General features: G+C 48.8%; 1 protein-coding gene across 1 annotated transcript in view; it reads left to right on the top strand.

Annotated features, from left to right (window-relative positions):
* Fer1l6 (fer-1 like family member 6) overlaps nt 1-23,092 on the top strand; it is a 145,009-nt gene that overhangs the window by 81,358 nt on the left and 40,559 nt on the right. The window contains exons 20-28 of the mRNA XM_003467358.3: nt 1,577-1,701; nt 7,324-7,458; nt 8,193-8,342; nt 15,551-15,661; nt 15,896-16,057; nt 17,091-17,271; nt 19,635-19,861; nt 21,306-21,428; nt 22,676-22,712. Of these exons, the coding sequence (XP_003467406.2) occupies nt 1,577-1,701; nt 7,324-7,458; nt 8,193-8,342; nt 15,551-15,661; nt 15,896-16,057; nt 17,091-17,271; nt 19,635-19,861; nt 21,306-21,428; nt 22,676-22,712 (1,251 nt within the window). The remainder of the gene's footprint in view (nt 1-1,576; nt 1,702-7,323; nt 7,459-8,192; nt 8,343-15,550; nt 15,662-15,895; nt 16,058-17,090; nt 17,272-19,634; nt 19,862-21,305; nt 21,429-22,675; nt 22,713-23,092) is intronic.

Genomic DNA, 23,092 nt, shown 5'->3' with positions numbered 1-23,092 from the left:
TGTGCACTCAATCCCCTCTAGGCATATATCACACAGGTCCACAGAAACAAATACTTTAAAGGCAGGGTGGAAGCCCGTGGAAAGCAGGTTTGGGAGATGGTTTGCTGCATCATTTTTCAACTGTGTGCTGTGGTTTAGATCTAAATTCTCCCTCCAGTGCCTCTCCGTTCAGAGGTGGGGCTATTGGAAGGGGATTGGATCATGGCATGCTGCATTCATAGGTGAATTAAACCACTGGGTTATCGATACAATCAGGAGTCTTTAAAACTGAGGTGAAAGGAATCACTTCTCATCCCCCTGACTTGATGCTGCAAGTAGCTGGGCTCACTTGGGAAAGATTCAGGGTTTACATTTCCTAATTCTTTGCAGGATCAGAGTGAGGACGGGTGGTCTCCATTGCAGCCAGATAACAGTGTGGGGTGGAGGGACAGGGATGTCCTCGGGTCTCATGACAGTCAAAGAATGATCTGCCTTCAGGAGCCCTACTCGTCTGCCCCTCCTCTCCCGCCAGTCAGGGGCCAAGTCCGGTGGCACCCACAGCTGTGGTGGATCTCCACCCTCCAGCCAGTCTCTCCACAGTGTGTGAGACCCCAAATAGGCCGTGTCACCTCCCTGGCATCCTTCAGGCCATTGCAAGCTTGACTCAGTTATGCTCTCCTGGTGCTCTGCTCTGATGTTTTCCTCTCCTGTGCACACACGGCCAGGCATTCCTCCCTCATTCAGGTCCTCAAGGCCCTCGGCAAGGTGACCACTCCTTCCAGGCACCTTTCATACTGGCCAGGTTCTGCCACCTTCTGGCCTCTGCATCACGTGGCCAGATTATTTTTTTTTATGTTTAATTTTTATTAGTATATCTTGGCAGTACACGAGGATTACATTCCTTGAGGGGTACATGACACCCCTCAATTCTCCATTGCCCCACCCCTGGGGTTTGTTTCTATTTGCTTCATCCTGCTACAGCCAGCTGAGGCCACAAGCCTTAGCTGTCAAATGTTCCCACCCTTTAGGGATCTGCCCTGGAAGTGTCATTGGCTGGAGAATGGAGGAAGGGAACAGATGCCTTAGGACATTTATTGGGTTTATTGAAGTGAAAACTATTTGGGGAATAGCCTTCAAACACACACACACACACACACACACACACACACACACATGCACGCACGCATGCACCATCAAAGTAAAATTACTGGGGAGTAAAATATGACACTTGAGAAAAAGAAGTGGATTTTGGAAGCAGACGAAAGTGAAATCCAGGCTCTGTGAAGCTGGGAAAGTATTTTAGTCACACGCAGGCCATTTTCCTCAGCTATAAAGTGTGTGGGGTGGTGAGCATGTGTGTCTCACAGGTGGTTGTGAAGGTGAAGACACACATCATATGCAAGTTCCATGGAGAGTGTCGAGCCCCACTTCTCCATGCAGGGTACCCTGTCCCTCTCTTGGGGGCTTCCACCAAGCCACAGCTGTGCCCCTGGCTCCTGTCCTGTGTGCAGATGTGCAGCGCACATCACAGCACTTACACTCACACGTGCTGTGCCCCCAAGTGCTAACGCCTGCCCTCCCTGTGGTTTTTCCACAGCCCGACACATCTTCCAGCTGCGGGCACACATGTACCAGGCCCGCGGCCTCATTGCCGCAGACAGCAACGGGCTTTCCGACCCCTTTGCCAAGGTCACATTCCTGTCCCAGTGCCAGACCACAAAGGTAAGCGGAGAGCAGCACTGTCTTGCTGTATCCTGCAGTTGCTCCCCCTGGGCCTGGGAAGAAGAGACTGGGGTGAAGGCACACAGCTGCGTCTTTGCATGTGTAGGTGTTTGGGACCTGCGGACAGCCTGAGCCAGGAAGGTGCTAGGTGGGGAAGGTCTGCTGTCCCTGAGCACTGCTGTCCTGAGGTAGAGGGCCCATGGAGGAAAAGAGGAATGTGGGGAAGCAGGACACCCCCGAGGAGCCTGCGGAAAGAGCCAGACATGAGAGCAGAGGGGCCATGAAGGAGAGAACAGCAGGAGAGCCTGGCATCCCCGGGGCCTGGTGGGGAGGAGCACTCTCACTATAGCCAGAAAGCCGTAGGCTCTACTGCCCAGCCAGGGATCTTCGCACACTTTTAACACCTTTGTACTTTACACCCCTTTCTCTAGAAACTGTCCTGGGAGTGGCAGGAGACAGGCGTCTGTTTGGCTCCTTGGTTCTGGCTCCCTTTAGGGCAGTTTCTCAAGGGATCTTATGCTCCAAGGACATAGTGTGTCCTCTGGCTTGCCGTATGGAGGGGTACACTGCTGCCTGTCACCAGGAGGTAAGACAGGGCTCCGGGCTGCACGCATGTCAGCTCCTTTGACTCCAGCTAGGTGTATTTAGGTGAATGCCACCACTCAGTACCTCTCAGCATGGTCATCTTGAAGCAGGGCTATTGTGAAGATGTGAATCTTTAAGTATAGAGAGTGACTGAATAATGGCAGCCGCTACATTGGCTGACACTGGAGTCTAACATTTTTGTGAAAAGCATAGTCTATGCCCGTTTGATAGATTTGATGCATTTGATTTATAATGCCCAGACTGAGAGCGAGATGGGAGCCAGCATCACAGTGTTTGCCCAGCACTTGTAGCTGCTGGCCATGGGGGCCTCTGAGGATGTGGGAACCAGACTCCATGCCCACACAACGTGTGACCCTGGCATGGGCACGGTCCTCCATGTGCAATCCAGGGCTGTAGAGAGTCTCACAACAGCAGGTGGAGAGGGGTCTGTTCTGCTTGGAGGGCAGTCAGGAGAGACCCTGAAAGGAAGGTGACTCCATCCTCAAGCTGTGACTGAGCACGAGAGGAGAGAGCAGCAGGCCGTTTTTCCTTCCTGGCTTTCGAGTAGTCGCACACAGCACAGTGATGATAAGCATCAACCTTGAGCCCTGTTGCTCAGGTCCAAATCCAGGCTCTTCTTCACCGGCTATGTGATCCTAAGCAAACCTCCTTCAGCCTCTAGTTTCTTTGTCTGAATAGTGGTGACAATGATGGGTGGGTGAAGCTCCCAGAACGGAAATCTCCCCCCACACTGCACCCAGCTAATACAATTTCTGTGAGGTTCTTTGAGGGTCCCGCTCAAATCAAGGTGATTTGCAAAGGGGGAGCATCTCCCATGCCACAGCACCATGGAGCCCAGGCCCACCAGGTGAGTCCAGAGGCAGTGTGGGGAATGGTGAGCTCCTTGGGCTGCCATAGGTGCCCTTATTTGCACCTCCATTGCTGTCTTCGCTGGATTTGCTCTATGTCTCAAAAGAAATAGATGGGTTTTCTTAAAGAACCATTGGAGAGGGAAAATGGTTGCCCATGAACCCTGGACTTTGCCTCCCTAATTTGGAGCCAAGTGCCTAGCTTTTGTTAATGATGCTAGGTGTCATTTAGCAAAGTCTCCTTCATGCCATGCATGATGCCAAGCGTTTCCTCTGTAGGGTTGGGTACATCCAGAGTAGCCCACAGGAGGACATGGTCCCATCTGCAAGTGACAGAGGTATTGCTCAGAGCCTCTCCAGCCAGGAGACAGTGGAGCCAAGGGCGAAGCCCACATTTGGCCAAGTCCACAGTTATTTTGCTTAACCACTTGTTTGCATTTGGGGAAGAAAGGGTCCCGATTTCCTTGCCCGTTAGAGTGATGGAGGGACCAGTCTGCTGGAGGCAGTTGTCCTTCTCACACTGTCCGTGATGGAGAAAGCTGAGCCCAGGTCCCCTCAGGCACAGCTGGACCCAAGTTTTCTGGTGACACCCACATGTACTGACCACGGGGTGTGCAAGATAGCTGGCCTCTGCATGGGGCTGGGCCTGCTAGACAGTCCTTCACCAAGTGGCTCAGTGGTCTGGGAAATTTCGGAGCGGAGTCCAGTTATTTCAGGGTCACTGGGGAAATAAGTCTTGGAAATCTTGTGGCTGAAGGATCATGGGAAAGGGAGCTGGATGCTTCGGAGAAAGGCTTTGGGGAGGGAGGGGAGAAGGACCAGGGCTGAGAGGAAGCATTAGGGAGAGAAGGGGGAGGGGATTTAGAGGAGGGAGGCATGGGGCCTGAGCTCAGTACTCAAGATGGTGCTCAGTTCTGAGACTGTGGCTGGCTGGCAGGGATTACACCAGGGTGCCCAGGATGGCATAGGGCAGATATCTGGTAAATGTTTTAATTTGTTTTGATTTTGTGGGGCTGGGAAAGCACTTTTCCACTAAGCTACACTCCTAGCTGAAAATGTTTACTCATTTATAGCTGAGATGGAATGTGAGTGTGTGTGTGTGTGTGTGCATTTATAGCTACTGCATGCCAGGGAGGTGATACTCTATCTCAGACAGTGGTCATAATGACACCATAAAGTAGATGCTAGTCTTATTTAAATGGGAAAGCTAAAGTTTGGAGAAATGAAATCACCTGCCCAAGTTGGACATTGGCTAGGTATTAAAGCTAGTATTCTGGAAAGTGTTATCTGACTCCACAGCTCTCTTCTGCCATGGTGTCTGCCTCCCTCCTCAGTGTTAGCTAAGTGTCACCATGACCTCCCAAATAATAGTTTAACCCAGTTAAGTGCGTGACTCTTTACAGAAGCATCCAAGAAGGGAAGCTGAGCCTTGGCAGAGGAGCATAGAGTGTATTTTTATTTGAGTGAGCTTTGTTGTACCTCCCAAAGGTGACTGTGGCCTTTTACACACAGGAGCAATTCTGCAGACTGGCCGGTACCCATTTGCCCATTCACACAAATAGCTGTTGAGTACGTGCTGCATGTGATGTGGGCTCATAAACAAGATTCCAAGCAGCCTAACTGATAAATTTGGAATTTTATTAGCTGAGCTCAGGAACCACTCACATAGACCTGTTTCAGAGTCTCACCAAGTGGTGCTGAACTGGAAAGTTGCAGAGCTTTTAAAGCAGAAAACCACAAAAAAGACATCCTGCTGGAAACAATTCAGCCAGAACCTTACATTAATTTTTGGTTGACACCTGTATCTTGCTTCTTTGTTGAGCAGGTTAATTTTTCTCTTGTGGGTGCAGCTCATTTTGCTTTTCTTATCGGATTGTACTCTAGGTAATTTTTCACTCTTCTGGGTCAAATACAGGACACAAGATGGCATCAGTTATATGCTAAGCTACACCACATGCAGAGTGGTGGGTCAGGGCCTAATACTGTGCCTTACACACTGTAGGTCCTGGATAAATAAATAAATACATGCTGAATGAAGGGATGGATCCTCCAAGTGGTGTTTACTGTGCCAGGAAGACATCAACATGTTTCCATAGGAAAGATGCTGAGAAGGTCACAAATGCTTTAGTATAACCATGTGGAGTGCACACTGCAAGGCGGACCACAAATCTATTTTCTTTTCAAGGAAAATAAAACAGAATAAAGCTAATCCAAATAAACCAGTATAAGTGATACAGGACTTCAAAACCATACAAAATCAACAGTAGTCACCATAATGCCTTTTGTTGTCTTCAAAATAGCTGCAGAGGGCTGGGGATTTAGCTCCGCGGCATTAGCACCTGCCTTGTAAGCAGGCAGTCGTGAGTTTGATCCCCAGTACTGATAAAAAGGAAAAAGACCAAAAAAAAGAGAGAGAGAGAGAGAATAAAACCTAACCCAACAAAACAATGAAAATGATATGGTTTCCAGGTGGGGATCACCTCCTGCACCCCACAGTCCATGAATGGTGCTGACTTACAGAGGGAGGCGTGGGTCTGGCTCTCCCCACTCCAGCAGTGGCCCACGTGTGGCGCTGGATTCTGGATGGGGATCGCCTTCTACGATCGCTTCTATTTTCAAAGCAACATGAAGACCCCGTCTCTGGGCTGTGGATCCTGATGCAGGCTGATTTTGTAGGGCAGCTCTGTGACTGCCGCTCACTGCCATTCTTCCTCATCAGAAAGTTAGATCTTCTCTGAAATGGTCTGCAGCCCACCTCGTTTTATCAGAGGTATGAGGTATTCTAAACTCAGAAAACTAGGAAGGGAAGGAAATGCAAACACAATAATTATACAAATCACATAAAGAAGAGGCATAAAAGTATTATTTCGTGACCACAGTCCAAATAAACTTAATGCAGTAACTGGAGACAGCTCCAGCTAAAACCGGGAGCCGAGAGCTTTGTGTGAGCCCCAGAGCCTGAAGTCCGGCCGCCAGGCCAGGTCTTTCTTGTTGCCCTGCCTGGTGAGCTGTGGCACAGTGTAAAGGTACAGGGCAGAGCTGCCAGGCTGCAGGGCCGCTGTGGCTATCCACTGGCCAAGTTGCCCCTTTGACTGCAGAGTCTGGGAGACAGAGCTGTGGTGTAGACCCTCTCCAGGGCTGGCCTCACAGATTAATGGGGCAGCCTCTGCCCAGCACAGAGCCTGCCCATCCTGCAGACATCTCTAGCCTCGAGCTCCATGAAACTGGCATGTGCCTGACATGTAATATACACAGAACAGCATGAGAGTCAATTACGCTTTCTCTTCTCAAGTATCTTAAATAGCTGGCAAGGGGCTGTGACTGGCCCTAGGCGACTCAGTCTTGGTTCTGGACCTGTTACAGAGTCACTGTCCTTCCTTGACCTATGGTGTCTCTGTCTGTAAAATGAGTGCAGCAGCTACCAGCACACAATCCACTGCAATAGCAAACCCTGTAAAAGAAAAATGTCACACACAGTGGTCAGTGTTGTCTGGCAATCCTGGCCTATTCCAGGCAGCCAGTAAATTTCCACGGAGTGCTCCTATAAGGAACACTAGAGTTTTAAGCTCAACTTTAGGTTGTTTGGTGACAACATTTTATTTGTTCATAAATGGAGAGTCACTAGAAGCTCTGCCCTCAGTGTTTCCATCTACAGTATGGAACACTATTAGCATTTATTCCATGAAGATAGATGGGCTTTAGAGCCAGAGCCTCCAGATCAAATTGTAGTTCTACCACTAGCTCGCACTGGACGAGTGACCCTCAGCTACCTGGTTTTTACTCTATGTGTGGATGTCTGTGCCCAGGATCCCTGAGGGGTTTCAGTGAGACCAGCAGGTCCAGTGCAGCCAGGAGCACACAGGAAGTGCCCAGAAGGGGAGTCGGTGCTGTCTTCACAGCACTACTGAGAACAGAGTTGGAAGAATTTAGGCAACTAAGTATCAGACCTCACCCTGCTTGTGAACATATGAAGAATGCAAGCTTCTCCTTGGTATCCCCCAAGCACTTAACACATAGTCGCTGCTTGGTTGACATGGTCGCTTGAATGCTGAATGAACGAGCCTAGATGGTGGCCATGGGTTCTCTCTTCCCTCAGTCTATATCTGTTGAGTGGCTCTTGGAGCCCCTGACAGCACAACTGAATGGTTCTTTTGGTCTCTTTTTGCAGATCATTTCCCAGACTCTGTCCCCGACCTGGAATCAGATGCTGCTGTTCAATGAACTGGTACTGCATGGGGACGAGAAGGAGCTGGCGGAGTCCCCACCACTCGTGGTGGTGGAGCTGTATGACAGCGACGCAGTGGTAAGCGTCTGCCAGGCCTGCCCACCGTGCCTCACTATGGCACACCCCCCTGAGCTTCTTCATTTGTGGTGGTGGTGGTGCTTGTGATGCCCAGGGTTGAACTCAGAGCTGCATGCACTGTAGCAAAGCTTTCTACCACTGAGCTTCATCCTCAGCCCTTCCGTAATTTTTATATTTGAGCCTCATCAGCTGGCATGGACCACCTGACCTGGCTAACTTAAAATAAATAAAGTCCTAGAGCTGTGAGTGGCCAGGACCCTAATGTGCCTAAAGCTGGCTCTGGAAATTAGGGACATTTATTTGCTTTACTCTGGGTTTCTGTTTTAGAGTCTCCTTTGAGTTGTAATTAAAATCAGACCCAGTGAGCAGACTCGAGCTGACACACACTTCCTTGGAGAAGTGACACTTGTGTGCAGCGACAGCATCCCGTGTCTTAGTAAGGGTTTCATGGCCTCCCTGGAAGGGAGAAGACAGCGCTGGGGCTGACCTGCCTTTGTACTTGCATCTCTTCCGCATTTGGCTTGACCTCTCCCTGGGGGCCTGAGTGGATGCCGCAGCTCCCCAGGCCTGGGGAATGGGGCAGAGGAGGTGGCGGCGGGAGAGGTGCATCAGGAGGAAATGGGGCAATGCCAGTGCTTACAGGGCTGTGAAGATTCCTTGTCAGATCACATGATGTGGGTCAGAACCAAGCAGCTGACAATCGGAGGACAGAAATTCATGTCTTTATGCTCCAGGGGAAGCCGGAATATTTGGGCGCCACAGTGGCTGCCCCAGTTGTGACCCTGTGTGACCAGGACTATGAGCCTCCCCAGCTGTGCTATCACCCTATCTTTTGTGGGACTCTCTCTGGAGGAGACCTCCTTGCTGTGTTCGAGCTGCTGCAGGTGAGTGATCTGGAGTCGGGGGAGAGGGGTCATACTAGATGTCCCTCTGGGGCACCCAGCCTGAGAAGTGGCCCCGCAGTGAAGCTGCACCTGGTGCCTCCCCACCGTGGCTGGAGTATCTCCTGGAGACCAGGGAGGGGACTTAAGAACACAGGAGGCATGGAGTAATGCTAGAGCCTTCCCACGACAATCCAGAGTCTGAGAATGAAGGATCCCATGGCTTGCTCGTCACTGCCAGCACAGCTCCCCGTGTGCATTACTGAGCCCCGTTCGGACCACGGAAAGATACAAATGCAGCAGGTGGTAAACATTTGTGTGCTACTCACCACACACCTAGGCTGCATGTGCTGCCTCCCTCAAGCCTGCTAAGAAGGCATATGGCTCTCATGTCCCAGGTAACGAATGCAGTTAGCCACCTGCTCACGACGCAGCCGTCGTGGCTGAGCTGGTATCTGAACTTGACCTTGGCTCCTAACACTGTATCAGTTTCCTGAAGACAAAGGGCTCCCAGTCCTTTCCAGGAAGCCTCAGGGGCTTATGAACCTGTGTCTAGGAAGGCCCTTTTGGGAAACAGGGAAGAAGGGAAGCTGAGACCATGAAGCCTGAGTGTCTGTCCTGTAGAGAACCAAACAAGACATGGACAGGGCAGAGAAAATGTGGGTAGGCTGGGATCAGATTCTCCCCTGGACCTCCCACTCATGAAGGCATCGGGGGGACTAGTGATGCTTTTCTTCTGGACCAGACCAGTGCTTCTGTCTGACTCAATTTGGGTGCTTATAACAAATTTCATAGCCTGGCTGTTTTGACTGACAGATATTTGTATCTCACAGTTCTGGAGGCCAGGTATCCTCAGCAGAGGCACTGGCAGATCTGGTGTCCAATGAGGACCTTCATCCTCGTTTGTGGGCTGAGAAATAAGTGATCTTGCTTGGTTCATTGATTATTAGGACACTCATATCCTTCATGAAGGTTCTGCCCACAGGAGCTAGTCACATCCCAAAGTCTTCACTTCCAACTATCATCACACTGAAAATTAAGATTTCAACATATGCATGTTTAGCATTCAGTCTGCAAAATCTTCTATATGAAAACTTGGCTTTAGGACTCATGTGCTAGAGAAACTGGAAGGTGAGCCTTACATGGATAGAGAAAAGATGTTAGACCTGGATTTTTGGGTTTGTATCTCAGCCCCGCCACTTACCAGTTTGTGACACTTTTAGTAGGCAGCTTACTCTAAGTTTCTGCGAAGTACAAGGTGATCATTAATCTCCCTGACATGCTTGGCATGGAATAAGTAGCCAAAAGCACTATTTTATTATTATTAATCATACTATGCCACAGGATTTTAAAGTGATTTTGATCCCACCTATTTATTTTAGAAATTAAACTTGGACATAAAGGCAATAGGTAGTTCAGTACGGCAGGATATTGAACAGGTAACAAAATAGCCTACTTATGTTAGACACTGAGCTGCGTGGGAAGGAAAAACTTACTAATGGCAGGTCAGAAGCTAGATGCCAGGTAGACAGATTTTCATTGCTGTGTGGTGAGAGAACATTAAGATGTTCTCAAAGGAACAGATTTAGGGTTGAACACACTGGTGTTCAAACAATCTCTGCTGTCCTCTTCGGCCTGGAATTTTTACTGGCCAAGGTGACAAGTTCATAAATCCATCCTGTCAAAGGCTTTGACTGTGATTTGTTTTTTGCTCCACCCAGGATGGAGTGGCTGCTTTGCAGAAAGTGTGAGCTCTCTGTCAGGGAAACTGGGTCTAGATGAACTCTTAGGGCAATGGAGTAGTGAGAATTCAAGCACTGGCTCCATCTGCATGGTGCTTACAGTCTAGGAAGGTAGAAGAGGACTTTCCTAAGAATATTAGGATAATAAGCCAAGTGGATTGCAATAGAATCAGCTGCAGCCAGGTAGATGTGAATCACATAGAAATACGGATGGCCAGAAATGAAGGCAGCCTTGCAAACCAGCAGGTTTAGTCTACACTCAACTGAGAGTCCAGGGTATTTTGGACTTTCAGTGAGTGATTTTAGATCAAAACCTATACAGCATTAAATAACACTGAATCCGTATGTGGGGAGTTTGCCTGTGTTGGTCTTCCTGATACTTTTGGAGGGAAATCGAGTCTGGTATTTCTGTCTGTACCATCTCTCTTAATTGGCAGCTTCTCTTTCTAGTGAAAGTACAGAGCTCACACTCAGTACCCACAGGGAAGATCAGTGGTGTCTAGGGGAGGTGGGAAGCCCAGGGAGGCTCCTCAGCGTGATGTTGGACTTAGATGACACATGCTGGGTGCCAGATTGATCGTTTTCTGAAAGGCCTGGTGCGGACTCATGCAGAGGCTGTCCAGATTGGAGATAAGACTGCGGTCATGGAAAGCAATGTTTTCTGAGTAGATGTTAAGGAGACCACCTGGCTGGCTGATGGATTTGAAGTGGAATTGGGAGGTTCATCTCCATGTCACACATGGAAGCCAGCAATAATATTTTATACAAAGTAGACTTTCAACAAAATAGTTTCAAATGAATTTGTCACTCATTTGATTAATAAGTATTCACCGAGTTCTGTGTGTGAGGTCCAGGCTACTTCCTGGACCACTCCCACAACTGGCCCTTCTGCAGGTCCAGGAAAGCCTTGGTTTTTGTGCTTTTTCCTTCTTATCCCTCAGTCCTCCTTCTCTACTCTTAGAAAGCTGTTTCCCCTGGACTTGTAATATTCTTCTTCTTTCCAGAATCCTTGCTCCCCTTTTAGAATTTTCCTCTTCCCTGCTGTTTGTATGTTCTCCTCCCAGAAAATTTACTGTTCTCTCAGAGAATGTTTTGCTGTCTGTGTTACTTTCCTGTTTAGTGCAATAAATTATTTCAAACCTGGTGACTTAAGATAGCCTGCATTGGGGCTGGGGATTTAGCTCAGTGGCATAAGCACCTGCCTTGCAAGCAGGCAGTCGTGAGTTCAATCCCTGGTACCAGTAAAAAGGAAAAAGACAAAAAAAAAAAAAAAAAAGATAGCCTGCATTTATTATCTCACACTTCTGGAACTCAGCAGTCTCTAAATGATCTGGCTGAACTGAAACCAACATGTCAGCAGCCCCCTGTTCCTTCTGGAGATGCTGGGGTGAGTCTGTGCTCTCATCCTTCTAGAGGCCACCTGCATTCCTTGGCTAGCAGTCTCTTCCTGCATCTTCAGGCCAGCAGCGTAGCTGCTTCAAACCAATCTCTCTGTCTCACTTGTCTGTCTTCTACTTTCAATGGCCTATGTTCTCTGATGCTACCCCTCCCAGTTCCATTTTATAAGGACCTGTGATTACACCGGACCTAGCCAGGTAATCCAGGTAATCTCCCCACCTCAGGAGCCTTCATTTCATCATGTCTACCAAGTCACATTTGCCATGGAAGGTTATGTATTCAGTAGACTCTGGGCTTTCGTATGCAGGGATCTTTGGGGAGCTAGTATTCTGCCTACCACACTTCCCAACTCCTAGAATTGTCTCTTCAATCTTCTTATGATTTAGTGTGCTTCATACCCCTAAATGAGCCACTTGCATCTGGTTTGTGGGACTGGAACCCCTGGAGTTGTGCTGTGTGCAGCCTTGGTGTACTGTGTGTCAGTTCTGTCCTCTTAGAATCTATTCTTCCTTCTCATTCCACTGCCTAGGAATTTCTCCTGGCCACCATGGGAGCTTTCTCCAGGTTCTCATATGTTTTTAGCTGTGTCTCTAGGGTGCAGAATTTGTGACTGTATACCCTTCTCTATCACCTCTTTCCATTGGCTGGAAAAGTGAGCTATTTAATCATTAATCATTTCATTAGAACTCATTAATCATCTCATTAGCAGTCTGAATGAGGTGATTTGGTTGCCTTCAGATGGCATTTCTATGCAATTTTTCTCCCTGTTTTGTAAAAGTAATGTTATCAATCAATGAATGCTCCACTGATTTTGACTTTATGGAAGCTGCTCATCAGAAAGCGAATCAGAGATCAGGGCAGGCAGGCTGAGATCTTACGCATTGTTAAGGACTTCCATCAGAAGTCCTGCAAACCTGAAGAGAATCTCAAGTCATCAGCCTGACCAGAGGGTCCTCACTGGCCTCCTCTGGTGACCAGCAAGGCAGCGCATTCCCAGGCACTTGCCCCAGGTCCTCCCGGGGACGTGTTACCTAAGCAACACTGTCTCTGCGCAGACTCTGCTCAGGTCTCTTCTGGTCTGGTCAGGTCTGCAAACTCACTCTTTGCTTTGGGCTCAGCAAATTTCCCCTGGGATCTTTTTGTTTGCCAGGCCTGGTGACAATCTCTCCCAGCATTCTGAAGGCACCAGCCCATTGTTTGGGATTCCCTGTCTGCTGAAAAGATGAGTGTCCTGGTTGTGTCTTAGGAGATGCTCTCATTTTTACCCACTCACTAAGATCTTCTTTCCAGTGACCACATTTTCAGTTCACAATTCCTCTTTCTTCCTTTTTGTCATAAGTTTTGCTCTATTGAGAATCTTAGTCTTAGGTCTTGCTGACAAGATTTAGCCTTATTATGTTAGAATTCACATCTGGTTTACACATTATCAGACTCCTCCAGGGCCCTGTTCTTCTGATTGCTGTTTCTCTCTACTTCTAGTCATAGTGGCATATTTCCATGCACACTAGACAATGTATATAACAATATGTGGAGAAAATGTAAGTCCAGGATGATATCGCTTCTTTCCAGAGCATTTAAATGTACTTCTGAGGTGTTTTGAGGCCAGCAGCAGTCCTGGACTATCTGTATCCAACTACAGATGATTTGAGGTTGAGCTTTATTCTTTGCAAAGGTCAGTAAATTTCCAGTTTGCCTTTACTCTTAGGGTGCTGCTATGTGTCAGGAAGTAGGCCAGCTGCCTGCACACCATCTCGGCAATTCTTCACAGCAGATCCATGAACTGGGCAGCGCTAGCTTCATTTCACAAAGGACAGATCTGAGCTCAGAGATGCTGAGTAATTTCTCCAAGTGTACAGTAAGGAATGGAGCCCTGGACCGTCCCTCACCACTGTGCTGGCTGTGCATGTAAAGGACGAATGATGGACTGAGGGAGAGGCAGAGGGGAGACAGGCTCTGGAGCCAGAGTGGCTTCCAGATGGGCAGGGTCCTGTGCCACCAGGAGCAGGGGCCTCCTTAGTGTTTCTAAGCAGCTAGCTCTCCTGTCCCACTTGCCCGCCCTTGCTGTGCCCCGCATCTGAGACCTTTGAGGAGCTCACCTATTCGTCCCTGACTCTCACCATTTCACCTTCATAATGATCCTTACTTTTCCTGGGCCCTGTGCACTGACTACCTGCACCCCATGTAGCTCTGAAGGCTAGCTTTAAAGATCTCTCAAGGGCTGTCAGAACTCTAAAGGATTCTGAGCTTCTTCAGGGCACTGCCCAGACTGGCACCTTGGCAGCCCCAGCACAAGGAACCATGATGCCTGTTAAGAGGCACACAGTGGTGGTTCCAGACCCTGGCAAGGCTGTGTGGGAAGGAGGGGAAGGGATGCAGACGAGAGGGTTCAAGGGTAGAAAGGTACCCACCAGGTAGGAGGGAATTCTAAAGTCCCGCAGCATAGTGGGCTAAATCACAATGAGAGCAATGCACGGTTTCTGGGTGATGAGAGGGGATTTCGAATGCTTGCAGTACAGGGAAGTGATCGGTGTCTCAGGGGATGCTGCTTACGCTGATCTGACTTTGCTCATTGTCTGTGTATATTGCGACATCACACTTTACCCCTCAGTATGTACAATTACTATATAGCACGTTTTGGAAGAGAATGAAGACGCATCCAGGGGCCGCTGCTCCACAGCAGCAGCCCAGCTGTTCTGCGGCCTTAGCTTTGAGGCGCAGGAGCAATTTGCTTCCAGCAAGGGTGTCATGGACTGCCCTGCTCAGGTGATCACTGAGGGCCACACTGGGCAGTCACCCTCATTGAGGCTTCTCCGTCTGGTTCCTTCTGTGCTGCGGCTGCGCTATCTTGAGCCTATTTGGGATCTGCGGTATCTGCTCTCTTTTTCCTGAGCTGTCTTGTAATGAGCTGAACCACATCTGCCGCTGCTGATCGGAATGTGTCTGGGGGAAGGGAAGGATGTCTGCGCTCTGCGGGCTTCCATGAGCAGCGGGGTTTTTCCAGCATGTTGAGCTGACGTATCAGTCGGCCAATAAGCATTTGTCAAGAACTTGCAGCGTGTGCAGTGCTGCCTGAGGGGCCTGGAGAATGAAGTAAACAAGACTCCTCCCAGACAAGTTATGCAAATATTTTGGGCAAATAGAGCAAAGAGAACCAGTGCTCCCTGGCAGTGCTCTGTGGGACAGCCGATTCCCGAGAGGCTTGAAGGTTCATCAGGCCCAAGAGTTGAGGGTCAGCAAGGGGAAGTGACTTGTGAAAGGTCAGAGCCTAATGTCCTCAGTGAGTCTGGAGAGGGGACACACTGCATTCAGATGTAAGGACGTGACCCCTCTGCTCAAAAGGGCCACAGTGACTGAGTTCAAGTAGGGAAGGCTTCTGCAGAGGTATGTGGCAAGTCCGACTGGCTGGGGAGGGCAGCCACGTGGGAGAAGGGCCCTGTCCTCAGTGTGTGGTCTGAGGCCTTCGTGGGAGATTCCAGCAACACAGCACGATTGCCCTCCCACGGGTCAGTGGCCCCAAGTGCACAGGAAGGGATGTGAGTTCTGCCTTTGAAAGGATTCATTTTCTGTCCCACTGAAGAAGTGACACTCTGTGTCACTAAGCACAGGTCCCTTGGAGCAGTGCTTTCTGGCTTTTCCAGAGCTCTCACAGTGTCCTCTCATCAGCAGCTGTGTGTTGTCGTGCCTATGTCTTCCATAGACTGTGACACTTGATCTCTTTGTCTTCTTCCTCACCTTCCTCTGACCCAGTGAGCTCACTGATAGCTATGTCTTACCAACTCGTGTCCTAGCATCGCTGGCCTGATCGGTGATGGCGAACTCTTTAGAGCTTTCAGTGTAAGAAGCAGCTTGCTGTGGTGTGCACACCGTAGGTTCACCCACACTGGTCTGAGCGCTAAGTGCTGGTCATTCTGACAGGTGGAACATTTGCCAGTTAGTAAATAACTAAACATGGCACACTACATGGCTCTTATCACATTTTAAATTAACAAGACCATGACACCTTACTCAGGTGATCTGGTGGCACCGCCGTCTCCCTCTCTCCTGTCCTCACTAGCACCCATTGTGTGGCAGGTCCCTTCCACTGGGCTGCAAGCGCTCCCTCCCATCGACCCGCCAGATGTCACTCAGATCTACCCAGTTCCTGCCAACATCCGGCCAGTGCTGAGTAAATACCGTGTGGAGGTGCGGCTTGGGGAAAGGGTGGAAGTCATCCTTTGGGGCCACCATGAGAAGCATGATGTGGGACTGGATGGTGAGCCAAGGGGAACCCCACCCAGCTGCAGTTGGCAAGGGGAGCCCCCACAAATTGGAGAGGTGCCCTGAAGTCCTTGGGCACCTCTGATTTCCTGCACCATAGGGCTGCACAAGGCTCCTCCTCCGGGCTGCAGGTGACATCTCCATGGGTCCTCTCCTCAGGTCCTCTTCTGGGGAGTCAGAGAAATGAAGAAGGTACAGCTCCTGTCCGTGGACCGGCCACAGGTTCTCATCGAGTGTGGGGGACGAGGGGTGAAGTCCTGTGTGATCCAGAGCTACAAGAACAACCCCAACTTCAGCGTCCAGGCAGATACTTTTGAAGTGGTAGGAACCCTTCACTCCCTGCCTACTCACTCCCTTCCCAGAGGGCCCCGTGCTCTCATCTGCTGGGCTTGGTGGATGCGTGTCAGCTGTAGGAAAGAGCAGCGTCACTGTGAAAGGCCAGAGTTTCAGGATGATAAAATAGGGATTATTATTGTTTGCAAAGTTTTCTAGTGTAGACCACACAGAAAGTCAAAACAGGTTGAAAAGCTTCTGCATAGGACCGTGGCTCCCAATCCATCATGTCAGCATCCCTGGAGACCTGAGAGAGGGGCACATCCCCCACGCCATCCGCATCTCTTATTCCTAAATGGTGGGTTCTCGGGAGACGCTGACACCTGGGAAGTCTGTGAACCACTGGCCTGGAGACAGCCTAGTGGCACTGACTTAACCGGTTGGATTTTTAAAGGCCACTTGTCGTTTGCACGTGCCCTTGTGCTTCTCAAATGATGGTTTTGGCACCTGGGCTGCTTTTAATTTCAGTATTTCACTGTCCTTTTGCTCTCTGATTGGGAATTAACCATGCAGAAGAAGTTTGCTCTGTGGGACTCATTCAGCCCCACACCACACATGTGCTGCAGTTAGCAAAGACTGCATCCGAGGGCCTCACAAGGTGTGCACATCGTCATGTGGGGTCGCAGGGAGCCACAGGGGCCACCGGGGGGCGGTGAGGGTGTCAGGGCTGTCCCCCCACCCACCTTCGGTGTTTAAGGGCTCAGCTTGCATCTGCTCTATGTGTTGGGGTGAAGCAGATGCCATTGGAGATGATGGTCCTGCTGGCGGAGGACTGAAAACACCACCATCGGGGTTTGGGTAACTCAACCCCTGCGATGCACTGCAGACATCACTCCTACCTTTGGCCCTTGTTCTTTGGCTTGGGAAGACAGTGCTCCAGGGTTTTGGCAGTGGCAAGGCTGGACTGAGGGGCAGAACAGCAAGGCAGGGGTCAGGAGGGGGGATGCCCACTTGCTTCAGGCCTGGGCTGGACAGGTCAGCAGGCAAGGATAGCCTGGCTTCTTCCCGGCCTCTCCTGCAGGAGCTGCCTGAGAATGAGCTCCTGCACCCGCCGCTGAGCATCTGTGTGGTGGACTGGAGAGCTTTTGGGAGGAGCACACTCGTGGGCACTTACACCATCAACTGCTTGAAGCAGTTTCTGTGGAAACCCAGTGAGCCCCTGGCCTTGACTTCACAGATGGATGGAGCCCAAGCTGAGCCAGGTAGACAGTGCCTCCTGCGTTCCAGAGCTGTGCATCTGGAGTCTGGGCCTGCAGGCACCTTTGAGTGGCTGGGGGGCTTCTGCTGAGCTTGCTCCTGCAGTCTCCTCTGCCTTCTCTGGATACCAAGCTTCTAAGACTCATACCAGGGTCAGCTCCCCTAGAAGACCTTTGGGATGTGATTTAAACTCCCTTGTCTCTCCACTCTCTGATATTTTTCTTGGATTTATACTTGATGTTATTTTGGTTTGTTCCATTGTGGATGTCAGATGTGCAGAGTTGAATTAATTGGACCTCTCAATTCTGTGCTGCAAAATTCTCTGTTCCAGGCTTCTCTGTCATCATGTCCACCATCTTCCTGTGCCTTATTCCTAGCTCCATGGCCAGTCTCCTCACACTGTAGGTGCCATGTTATCACCTCATAAAACTCAAATGCAGGCCTGAGATACAGCTCAGCAGCGCAGCGCCTCCCTGGCAAATGTGAGGTCGTGAGTTTGATTCCTAGTACCAAAAACAACAACAAAAAAAAAAACCCCTCAAACACATTTAAATTTACATAAATGACATACTGTAGTAATCTTCCTTTGATTCATTTCCTATTCTTTTAACTCAAGACTAGGTTTTGAGGTTTGTCACACTGCCTGAGGTGAGTGTGACACACACTGCCTGTGTGCACATGCATTCATTACTGCTTTTACCTTCTGTTTTGGTTTTCCTTCTGCTGCCAGCCTTTGCTCCTTCCCCAAACAGTGCTGTGATGCATATCGCTTTGCATGCTCCCAAGGGAAGATGCTGGGTGGGAATTTCCCAGGGATGCACAGCTGGTGACAGGGAATGTGCCCGTGTAATTCCAGCGGGTACAACCCGAAGGCATTAGGACCTTACTGAATACCAGGACGGTACCATCCCTCAACAGCACTTGTTATCAAACCTCTGGGTTTTTCTGTTGGTTTGTTTGGCTTTTGGTTTTTGCTATTCTGTGAATGGAAAGAGGCATCTCATTGTTATACGAGCTCAGATTTCTCTGATCTGTACTGGGTTTGTGCTTCTCAAAGTATCTTGCTGCCTTCCTCATCTTTACTTCTGTGATTTGCCTGTTCATACCCTTTGCTTATATCATATGTGGTTCCTTGAGTTTTCTTTTTGATTCCCAAGTTCTTTTTGTATTCTAGATGCTAGGATTCCGTAAGTGTATATGTATATATATTTTTCCTCCCAGTAGGACAGCTACAAACTTGCCTACAGTCTCCATCTCTGTAGAAATCCTGAATTTTGATGCAATGAGGTCCACTCATGCTTTGGAGTTTATGGTTTATACATTTAAAATCTGGTTTAAAAGACCTTTTCTCTCCCCCTTGGTCATATTTTCCTCAGTTAGCTTTATGACTTTAGTTTCCTATGTAAATATTCAGTCCCCTGCATTTGCACATGATGTTAGGTAGGCATCCAGCTGCACTGTTCTCTGTACAGTGCTCCATTTTCCCTTGAAGACCTGCTGACTGATCAAGTCACGTCTTCCCCATTGATTCCCCCACTTTCTCATGAATCAAGTTTCCATGCATCTCCTGACTATTTCTGAGCTCTCTCATCTGTACTACTGGTTTCCTTGTCTCTCTGTCTAGCAGGGTAGAGACCTAGAAGAGTTTTTAGGCTGAATTTGCCATCAAAAGCTCAGCAACTGCGGGAAGGAAAACCCCTAGAGGCTTTGGCAGCCTAGGGATGCTGGCTGAGAACTGTCCTTGGTACTCAACACTACAGCGACAACTGCAGAGAGAGGGCATTTGACAGCAAAGAGGAGTGCAGTGTCCCTAGAGTGACATAATTAGCCCAGCTAAGATACTCAGACAGTCCATGGATAAACCTCTGCTCCCTGCCACACAATTCAACCATGTGTCCAGAGTTCTGCCTACATTGGGGGGTTCATGACTCCTTGCAACCTTCAAAGGCTCCCCAAGCTAATGCACTGGGGAGAAATAATCAGCCCAGAGGCCCTTGTCCTAAGTTTTGATTTTCATGACTGCAGTGTCCAGGACTGATTACAGTTTCTCTCAGTGACCAGTAAAAAATGCAACCATTGGGGCTGGGGATTTAGCTCAGTGGCATAAGCACCTGCCTTGCAAGCAGGCAGTTGTGAGTTCGATCCCTGGTACCGATAAAAACGAAAAAGACAAAAAAAAAATGCAACCATTTATGGGTTCCCTGTGATACACCAGATCCCTCATTTTATTCCCCCATGAAATGGGCATTTCTACTGTCAAATAAGGAAAATGAGGTTCAAAACTGTTGTGAACTTGCCAGATTTGAGTGCAGACTGTGCTGAATTGAATGACCCGACTCTCCCCTTACTGAATATGTTTTCATTCCAGATACTTCGGATTCATTAACACAGGAGGAGTCTCCTGAGCCCCCCAGTTCCTCCCAGGATCCTCCCAAAGATCATATCTATGTGGACGTTGAGCCTCCTGCCACTGTGGTGCCCGACTCTGCCCAGGTTCAGGCTGCCATCCTGGTTGACATCCCTGATTCATCTCCGATGCTGGAGTCTGAACACAAGTCTGCAGCCCAGGAGGTGCCTAAACAGGGACCAACCAAGGTCAGGCGGTAACTCCCTTTCATAGCACAAGGCTCCCAGAAATTAGCACCAGAGGATCTAGACACTAATCCTCCCACCTGCTGGCTGTGTGACCTCACCTCGAGCCAGCAGCTCCCCGTTCCAGAACATCCACTTCCTCAAATGAAAGATGAGGGAACTGATATTCATCTCAGAAAGTGTGTGGAATTACAGTGGTAGCCCAAATGACAGTAATGTTTAATGGAAAAGAAACTCTTCTAAAGTCATTATCTTGGAAAGACAGTGGTTTCTGTACCCAGGAATACTGCACACATATTTAGAGCCCATTTTGTATGAGGCTATATGGGGCCACACAGCTGTGCCTTTGGATCGTAAAGCAGAGTAAGACTCCTTATCCTCAGTTACCTGAGATTCTGGAAGGGAAGGTGGAAAAGTACACAAAGCTATAAAACAGGGACTTGGCTGTCTTTTCTAAGTCATAAATCTGAGTGCAAAATCTAAGACTATTTTAAGAGTCTTTTTAAAAGTGCCTGCCCAGTGAACAGCAAGAGTGGAAATAAAGAGTATGTGACAGGCTAATGGACATTGGACCAGGCTCTCCCAGCTCACCCCTCCAGGGGCCACCTGTGAGCCCTCACCAGGCTCTCAGCATTGTCCCAGGGTTGCACCTGCCTCTGTGCTGAGATTCGCAGCTTGAGTGTTTGTTGATAACATGATACTGTGAAGACAGAAGGTCGGAGATGAGTTTTGGTGTCACATCTCTGCACTGCCCTGCATTCCATGCATGGCACACAGTAGGTATTCAAGAAGGTGTTGGGGAAGGTGGGATGATGGATGCATGAGGAGTTGAGCATAGGCAGCCTCCACCGCAATGACAGTCTTTCTCCCAGTGCTTCTTTCTGCCTATGGGCATCCCAGGGTCACCTACCTCATCACCTGTAGGTGTCTTATTTGTACCCATTAAAGTCAGAAATGAAGCTAAAGGGAAACTGCCTACACTGTGCCACACATAACTCACGACGGTGAAGTCGGTGGGTATTGCTGTTCCTTACTGAGGAAACTGAGAATCACAAAATTTATACTGATTGCTCTAAGATTTGTAGCCAGATCCGTATGAAGCTGATGCCCTGTCTGCTGTACCATGCTGTGTCACAGGCTGGCACTTCCTTACTGTGTGCTTACCTCCTCCACCTAGCTCTGCAGTTCCCCAATGCAGGGCTCTGCCCAGTTCCCCCTCTCCCCTGCAGCCCAGCACAGTATGTCACATCCTCTGAATGAATGGTGCTGAAGAGATGAATGAGTGCTGAGTGGTTAAAGTTTCATTTAATGAACTGGTGCAGAAAACTGCATTCACAAACTGAGCAAATATCTCTATGCACTTCCCAGTGGGTACTGATGTGTTCTCTTCCTCAGTTAACCAATGAAACGAGACCCAACTAATAGTTCATTCCTCCTTCCTTGTTAGGATGTCAGGAAGCCTTCCCGGAGATCTACTAAAAAGAAAAAGAGGACTATAGTGGATGAATCTGCTGAAAATGTCATTGACTGGTGGTCTAAGTATTATGCTTCCCTGCAAAAAGCACAAAAGGTAGAGTGTCCCCTGCCTGTGACACGTGACTCAGAGAGAGCACATGGCACTTTCTGTTGCCTAAATCCCACATTCAGTTCCTGTGTACATAGGCCCCACTCCAGCTGGGGTCCCTGACAGTAAAAAGTCTAGGGTAAAAATTCTGAATTAAAAAAGCCCACCCTCTGGCTGGAGCTGCACGGGACACCAGCTTTGCTATGAACACTAGAAGCATGCGCAGTCCAGCACAACATCTGGATGGTTGCACCCTTATCCTCAGTTACCTGAGATTCTGGAAGGGAAAGTGGAAAAGTCCACAAAGAACCATAAAACAAGGACTTGGCTGACTTTTCCAACTCATAAATTTGAGTGCAAAATCTAGTGAGATTCAAAGGTACCCAGCAAGGAGATTCCTGATTGGTGACCGTATGTGATAGTGGTGTTAGATACAAATGGAGCTCCCCAGATCAGTGGCCTCACAGCTCCAGCAGGGTTCCGCTTGCATATGGGAAATTATCAAAGTCAAGGCAGCCCTTGATCTTAGCAAATGGCAACAGTCAGTGGTTTACAGAGCAGGAGCAGGACAACGATTGAGTCACCAAGCTGGAGTATGGAAATTCAGTAAAAACACAGCAATTACATTCAGTAAGATTTACTAAAAGGAAAGAAAAGTAGTCAAGATGTTGTTGTCATATATAGTTGAATAGAGTGATTCACTAGTCTGGGAAAACTACAGTAGTTTCACCTGGGGCTACTCATAGATTCTGATGTTGCAGTACATTAACAAAAAATGTTAACCTCTGTCTCTAATCCCCTCCTTTTCTGTGATGGTTGCTGTCACTTCCTGAGAGTGTGCAGTCCTCTGCTGCCCTCCCCAACCCCTAGGTCCAGGTTAAATATCCAACACATCAGCAGGTGAAACCATGGTGCATGCTGATGGTTTGCCCCAGGGAAACGTCGGGACGGTAGAGTTTGCTTTTCCTGTGGCTGAGAAGAGGCTGCTCTTAGGGAATGAGGATGTCTACAGCTCCATAGCACTTTTCTTGGATTCACAGCACCTCTTCTCTCAGGCACAGCCTCCCATCACACTCTGGTTCCCAGGCTTCAATCTGGGAGCTTCTTTGGGATGGGAATAGTGCTTGAATACTTTTAAAGTGACATCCCTATGAGTGCAGAAAATTGGGATAATAGAGTTAGAATTATTAGTGATCGGGATTAGTAAATTAGACACAGAGTTGTCCTTAATCTTATCTCCTTCTTTTTCAAAGGAGGAGAGCAATCCTAAGGAGAAAAAAGAATATACAGGTAAGTAGCTAAGGACACTGGGACATAGAATAGGGCCATCATAGTAGGGCAATTTCCCAATGAAGCCATAAAACATGAATTAGAACTTGATTCTGCCCCAAGTCCACATTCGGAAGCTATCTCAGGAGGACGGCAACACTTGCTCAAGGCTGTGTAGCTAACTGAGCTGAACCAAGCTCTCAGACTCTGAATCTAGTTCAGTGCCAGAACTGGATCTTTGGCTCATAACCTACCCTAACTGTCTTCACATAGAAACAGCAGAGTGAAAATAGGAGCGAGCTGGAATGACAGCCAACTTCTTTAGTAGAACTTAGGGTAAAGATCTAGATTTAGATTCCAAAAGTTGGTTTCTAGGGATTGGGTATTTACAATTTGGCAGA

This window comes from Cavia porcellus, unplaced genomic scaffold (assembly GCF_034190915.1).
Source record: "Cavia porcellus strain 051 isolate PalLab524CR breed Dunkin Hartley unplaced genomic scaffold, mCavPor4.1 scaffold_19, whole genome shotgun sequence".
In the NCBI taxonomy this organism is placed as follows: domain Eukaryota; kingdom Metazoa; phylum Chordata; class Mammalia; order Rodentia; family Caviidae; genus Cavia; species Cavia porcellus.
This window is presented reverse-complemented; position numbering and strand designations above follow the sequence as displayed.